Source organism: Lycorma delicatula, chromosome 7 (assembly GCF_047948215.1).
Source record: "Lycorma delicatula isolate Av1 chromosome 7, ASM4794821v1, whole genome shotgun sequence".
In the NCBI taxonomy this organism is placed as follows: Eukaryota; Metazoa; Arthropoda; class Insecta; order Hemiptera; family Fulgoridae; genus Lycorma; species Lycorma delicatula.
Window position 1 is genome coordinate 103,983,695 of NC_134461.1, and position 7,261 is coordinate 103,990,955.

The following is a 7,261-nucleotide window of genomic DNA, read 5'->3' on the forward strand; positions in this document are numbered from 1 at the left end:
TTAATCACACATACACACACACATGCACACACACACACACACACACAAAATCAAACAAGGTGGGGCATTGACCTGTACTTTTCTCTCCATCTGTTGCTTAATTTCCAAGCAAAACAGTTTGACAGTAACTTTTACTCAAAGTAGACCATGTACCTTACCCACTGGGTTGGTCTAGTGATCAATGCATCTTTGCAAACCAGCTGATTTCAAAGTCGAGAGTTTTAAGGTTCAAATCCTAGTAAAGGCAGTTTTATTTTATATGGATCTGAATACTAGAATGTGGACACTGGTGTTCTTTTGTGGTTGGGTTTCAATTAACTACACATCTCTGAAATGGTCAACCTGAGACTGTACAAGACTTTCTTTCTTTTTCCTGTTTAGCCTCCGGTAACTACCGTTTAGATAATTCTTCAGAGGATGAATGAGGATGATATGTATGAGTGTAAATTAAGTGTAGTCTTGTACATTCTCAGTTTGACCATTCCTGAGATGTGTGGTTAATTGAAACCCAACCACCAAAGAACACCGGTATCCACAATCTAGTATTAAAATCCATGTAGAAATAACTGGCTTTACTAGGACTTGAACGCTGGAACTAGACTTCCAAATCAGCTGATTTGGGAAGACGCGTTCACTACTAGACCAACCCGGTGGTCTGACCGCTCATCCTCTGATAATTCTGATGGTAGTTCCAGAGGCTAAACGAAAAGGAAAAAAGACGATGTTTTAAAAGGGCGAAAAACGTCTGCACGTTATCATTGCCCGGATTAAGAAGACTATGTACCTGAGCTCCATCAGAGTAAGCGTATTTAATTTGCAGCAGTGTATCAAGATTAAATCAGTCATAAAACTTAGAAAATGTACTATTTGTAGACAGTTTATAACTGCAAGTCACATTTATACTGGTAGAGTTTGGCTGTTTATTTTTGGCAACTGGACATAGTTGTGTAAATCATAGAATGACCCCCTCCAAAATGAGGAGTATGCAAGCATTTTCACAAAGGACAAAAACTCAAGTCAACTACAGAGGCAGTAGAGTCATAGTCATAATTATTATAAGAGATATTATATAAGAGCTTCTCCAGTAGGATTCACTAAGGGTTTTATATAGCATGCAGTGTAAAAAATTAAGCAATTCATTTGACTAAAAAATAAAAGTCTTTTTTGTTATAAAATACACAATATAAATACCCAATATAAAATGTAAAATTAAGCAGTAATTTGTGTCTCACTCTTGTGCTGACTGTACAAGCACTGACGTTGACACATGCTACTATTGCGCTAGTCTGTAACAAACACCTTCTGTAGCCTTGCGCTGGGTATCTATCTAAAACAGAGTTGCCAATATCAAACAACCGGACTCTAGTGTAATGTTTACTCACGATTTTTATCATTTTAAACAAATTTAAAGAGATAAGTAAACGCACATCAAAAACAGATATACAATTCAATCACTGAAATTGTTAGAAAAAAATTGCCACCAGAGCATTTGTGATGGGTTACATTGATAAAGAAACCCTACAAATAAATTTTACAAAAAATGTTTAATGTGAAAAAAGTGGTACAAAGTTGAAACCAATGCTCTTCACTTTTAAGCATAAGGAAATTTGAATAAACATGTTCACCTCAAATTATTAACTGACACTGCACTTATAATTATGCACTGACATTCACAGAACCATTGAAAATAATATTAGGTTTTTTAAAAATGTAGGATTTTGTGAAAAATCAAGGTTATGAATATAATGCAGAAGCTAAGTAAAAATCTATATATTGGAAATGTCCAACATAAGAGAAATTGTGAAAGAACAAGTCCAAATTCAAATCAGCAAAGTTTTTTCAAAATCTGAAAGGATTAAGTGCCTACTTTATTCACCTGACCAAAACCCAAGTAAATTTTTGTACTGAAATATAAAGTCTGGACTAAAAGAAATCAATTTCAAGTAAGAAGATAGTTTGATTGATAATATAGTTAGCCAAAGTAACAAAGCTTATGAAAAGACATTACACCCTGAAATGACCTACACACTGAATTCTTCTAACTGCAGAAATTTTGCATGGAGCAGTGTAGAGATCAGAGAGAGGAGTATATTGAAAGAGATAACAATTCTGCCATGTAATTTGCAGAATAGAATATTTAAGACATCAGTCAGCTTATTTTTTAGCAATAGTACTTCTTGTTTCAGTAATTAAAACAGTATGAGATTTATTCAAAAAGTAAATTATGTCTGACTCTAATAAAACAAGTCATAAATAATATTTACTTGGTTCTTACAACCAAAATTTATTTTTTTCTTACATACTCATCACTTTCCTAATAAATCTTTTAGAAATCTATCCATAGTATGACAATTCTTTTTACTTCATCAGAGTTTCAATAATGACTTCCACCTAAAAATTCTTTTAGTTCAGGAAGGAGAAAATCATTAAAAGCAAGAACAGGACTGCATGGTGGCCAAATTTAAGAGCAAAACTCTACTGTGAAACAAAAGAACGCTTATTGACTACAGGCTTCACTGTTTTATACTAAATAACAAATATGAGGGTGTCTTCTGTAAGCCTATGAATAAAAGGTTGGTTCTATTTTGCATGAAATCAAGTAAGAGAAATTTCTGGTCCCAGAAAATATTTGTCATACTTTTGTGAGCTCAAAATTTACTGATTTTATTTTCTTTTGAAGGAGTTTCTCTATTATATCATTCCACAAATTGGTTTTACTTTCAGTTATTTAATATTAGCTACTGGTAATGAAATTACCAGTAACAAAATAATTATAATATTTCTTACTCTTCAATTTATATTTATTGACATCAAACAATTTGGTTTTTCTTTTCTTCTTTATATATTTGCAGAGAAATAATCAATATGATATACATTTTTAGTATCAAACAACAAATTTTATCTAGGAAGGTAATCATAGAAAATTACCTATATAATCCATCTAAACTGAATGGTCTACTTTTATGAATTTTATTGGCAATTTTTTGGTTTGGTTCTTCAGCCTCAAATGGATGATTTTTCAAAATGATTTTATAGTGAACATTTTTACGAATATGTTACACCAATTTCTCACTTTTCATTCACTTAAACACCAACACTTATATTTAAAAATCAGTTCATAAAATTTTATATATGACAGGATTTTCTTACTTCAAATGCCTACAATTCTTGCCGGGAAATAGTCTACTTGAGCACAGTGTGCAGATGTTCTTTACTTTCTAGATAGCCTTTTTATAAAGAATTATTAAGAACTATACTCACTTTGTACCTTCATTTGATTTTGCAATATGTCCAAAAATATGAGCGAAAGAATTTGGTATGATGCCCTTCTGTTCAGGTTCAGTACGTATACCCTCCATTGTAAAAGTTTTACCAGTTCCTGTTTGTCCATACGCAAATATTGTTCCATTATAACCAGCAAGAACTTTGTCAACAATAGGGCGAGCTGTTACATTATAAACATCCAACTAAAATATAAATTAAAAAAAGTAAAGTTCAAATATGTTAAAATTTAATATTATACATAGTAGTTTTTTTGTATTATATAGAATTTAATTAACAAAATTCAGTCATTAAATAAACAAGAATGAAACTCAATAAATACCCCAAATAAATGATTCTGAGAAAACAATCCTTAAAAATTCTAAATTAATGTGTAAAATGTAATTTTGGTGCTCTAATCATCTATGATAAATTACTGGAGATTAAACTTACAGATTATTTTCACCCATGAATCAAATAATTACTTATTTAATAAATAGTTCAGTTTAAATAATGCATTATTCATTTAAAAATACATAAAAATACCAAAAAGAACTCACATGTACACATTTTGGGCTTAGATGCTACGCTATCTTCTTCAAAACACTCTTGTTTTGATTGTTAAATTTTTTCTAATGGCACTTTTATAAATGAAAGTAAAAATTTGTAATTCATTTATGAGAATCATGCACAGGTCTATTAAAAAATTTACTATTATCTCCTACATCTTCAAACATTTTCATTCATTGTAGATTGTAAAAAATAAAACTCAGATCATAATCAGAAGGGTATGGAAAGAGAGAATGTACAGTTGTTTTGGATTTTGCAAAAAAAAATCACAGATCAATCAACTGCTGGAGTTTGTTGGTAACTGATATGATGAAAATATAATTGTTGCTACATTGTTTAAGCTTTTTCTTTAACCTTTTTTCTTGGACAGTAAACTTTCAACTATAAACCACAATTTTGTTAACTTTTCTGATGTGAACCTTGTCATTTGATACTTATCAACAACTTAAGGATTATAATCACAATTGATATCACAACACTTTAAAAATAGTAATCGTTCACAACACTATGTATGGCTAAAGTACTAATTACCATAAGAATGTTACATTATTTGATACAACTTGGCTTGGATTAGTTTGATATAAAATTAGGTCAAGCAAAGTGAAATTAATCTTATGCTGTTAATGAAATCAGCCGTTTAAAAAAATCACATAACTACGTATAGTTAAAGTACTTAAGGCTCAACAAATAAACTATTACTGACCAAGTCAGCAAGATTTTCTGAAGTCACATATATGCATTGTCTTTAATTGATCATGTACTATTTAAACATATTGTTCTGCAGTATAGCACTGAAAACTAAGTCATTAAAAAATGGATGGTTTGATACTATTTTGTTTAATTATAAACATATTGGTCTGCAGTATAGTACTGAAAACTAAGTCATTTAAAAATGGATGGTTTGATACTATTTTGTTTAATTATTTCTTCATATCAGGAGTACTTTTCTGCTGACCATCCATCATATTATATAACCCATTGACTAAATAACATTAAAAACATTACTTTTTTTAAATAAAAAGAATAGTGCCTTTAGTCAAAAGTTAAACTTCAGTTAAACTAATGTACAAATTATTCTATTGCTATCTACTAGTCAAATTAGGCCTAAAATTTATTACCAAACATTTTAATATATACATACTAAAATAATACTATTTTTAAAAACACTTGAAATTTTAATAATTTGCATTAACTATCAGATTTTTCTTGCTTAGTCTAATCATCACTGTCAAATTTTATGTGATATTTTTTTATTATTATATTAAAAGCAATTTTTTCAAGTAATTTATTTCTATTTTTATTCGTGGCATCTGTTTTCTATAATGAAAATTATATTTCCTTTAGTTTAATTAGAATACAAACATTATAACCCTGTTAATCTGGATTTCATTAATTGGAATATCTGAGTAGTCAGACCAAATTGATGATAAATATTTTAAAATATGAATAGATTAGTTTTTTTGAGACTCAAAACACAATTTTTTTGTAATCTTTTTTTTAATTTCATTTAAGTAAAATAGGATAATTCTGAGCAATTACTTGATGAGCACTTTCAATTTTGTTCATACTTTAATACACCATAGTATATATGCTTAGCATCAAAAAAACACAAGATCTAAATGTCAGAGAGCAGGTGATTGGTGCAAGGTCACAGTCTGTGCCATGTTATCAGTACTCTAGTGTTAGCAATCAGTTTTGTTAGTTATGGCAACCTGTTCATATGCTAATTCGTTGTGTTGAGGTTAAGTTTAGAATTAGACTTAAGATTGAAGTAAAGAGTTTCATGGAGAGAGGAATAATCCATAAATTAACCTGAATAGTCATGAAAGTCTGGATAAATTACCTTTGTAATTTAGCCCTAACCTCTCTCCATAGAATGGATTACAAACAGGTCTAAATAACTCACAAAACTGAGGGCTAACTGTATAGTACTGATAATGTAACACAGACCTTTTGAACTTGCATGGGTTATTCAATATCCAAACCTGCTTTCTAACATTTAGATCTTGGGTTTTATTGATCCTAAACATATGCACTGCAGTATATTAAAGTATGAACAAAATTGAAGTTGATTATGTAATTGCTCAGAATTACTTATACATAGTTAAATGAATCTATTAATGTTTTAAAATCAGAAAAAAATAGTTTTAATATTTATTTATCAACAAATTAAGTTAGATGCATGAGTTTATGTACAAGGATAAGTGTTGTAGCCACAATAGTATAATAAACTCACCCATCCATCATCTGAAGAAATGAGATTGGCCAAGTACTGTATTGTAGGTCTATTACCCATTTTTTTTTTTTTTTTTTTTTTTTTTTTTTTTTAATAAACCTTTACCATGGTTTGAATTTTTTTATTAAAATACATACATTAAAAAAGACTTCAAACAGATTTCTCTGTCATACTATATTTGTGCTTACTGTTATCCCAATAGGATGTAAGACATTTCCAGATTATCCAAACTTCTATTCATCAAATCCAGATGAACAAGGTTTATAATAACCTTACTCAGTATCAGTGATAAAAAAATATTAAGACAAAGTAATTATCTCACCTGTTTTGAATTTGTATCAAAAACAACATCAAATGCAAATGTTTTAGGAGGATCACTAGAATTTGCATGTGGATTTTTCACAAATATCTGCCCAGTTATTGTATTTATAGTAGTTATTTCTCTGTATCCAGCCTCTTTCTCACTTGTGCTTAATGGGCGAACTCTTATTACAACTCTAACATTTTCTACTTCTTCGCTTTCAGAAGAGGAGACGGATTTACCCTAAAGGTTTAGAACAGTAACATGATTACAGTGCATGTGTTTACACCAATAACAAGAAACAAACATGAGTACAATAACAGACAAAAAAATCTAATTAGAATCTATAATTAAAATGATAAACAGTATTTAGCATTCACAAATTATTCCAAAACAAATTTTTTTTTTCTGTAAAGCTTAGACCCATTAGTAAACTAATATTCCAGTATTTAAATTTAATAACACATCATACACAAAAAAATGAGTATTCTGTACAAACTCAAATGAATTTTCCAATTACACTAACGTATTTTTTTAATTTTAAACTGAACTACTACGACTTCAGACATGTTAAACAGATTTAAACAATGACCAGCAGTACTAAATGAATATTAAATCTTGCAGATAACGCAACTTAAGAATCCAACAAAAACAGATTGTGTACCTACCAACATTTTGTAATAATTTGGAAGTCAAGTAAAAGTAGAAGAGTAAAATAAAAAAATCATCCTATGAACATTTGCAAAACACAAATGTCAGAACAGAACAACATTCAACTTATTCGCGTACATCTTTCTTCTTTGAAGTGACAAACCTTCGTTATCGATTCAAACATTATCAGATGTATCTAGGATGAACAGCTGTTTTCAAGTTAAGTAACCTCAATTTATTAT

General features: G+C 29.5%; 1 protein-coding gene across 1 annotated transcript in view; it reads right to left on the reverse strand.

Moving 5' to 3' along the window:
• Positions 1 to 7,220, reverse strand: part of Klp64D (kinesin-like protein 64D) — a 29,480-nt gene extending 22,260 nt beyond the window's left edge. Inside the window, exons 1-3 of the mRNA XM_075370187.1 lie at positions 7,037 to 7,220; positions 6,390 to 6,611; positions 3,262 to 3,467 (exon numbers count right to left, since the gene is read on the reverse strand). Of these exons, the coding sequence (XP_075226302.1) occupies positions 3,262 to 3,467; positions 6,390 to 6,611; positions 7,037 to 7,042 (434 nt within the window). The 5' untranslated portion in view covers positions 7,043 to 7,220. The remainder of the gene's footprint in view (positions 1 to 3,261; positions 3,468 to 6,389; positions 6,612 to 7,036) is intronic.
• Positions 7,221 to 7,261: the final 41 nt, after the last annotated feature.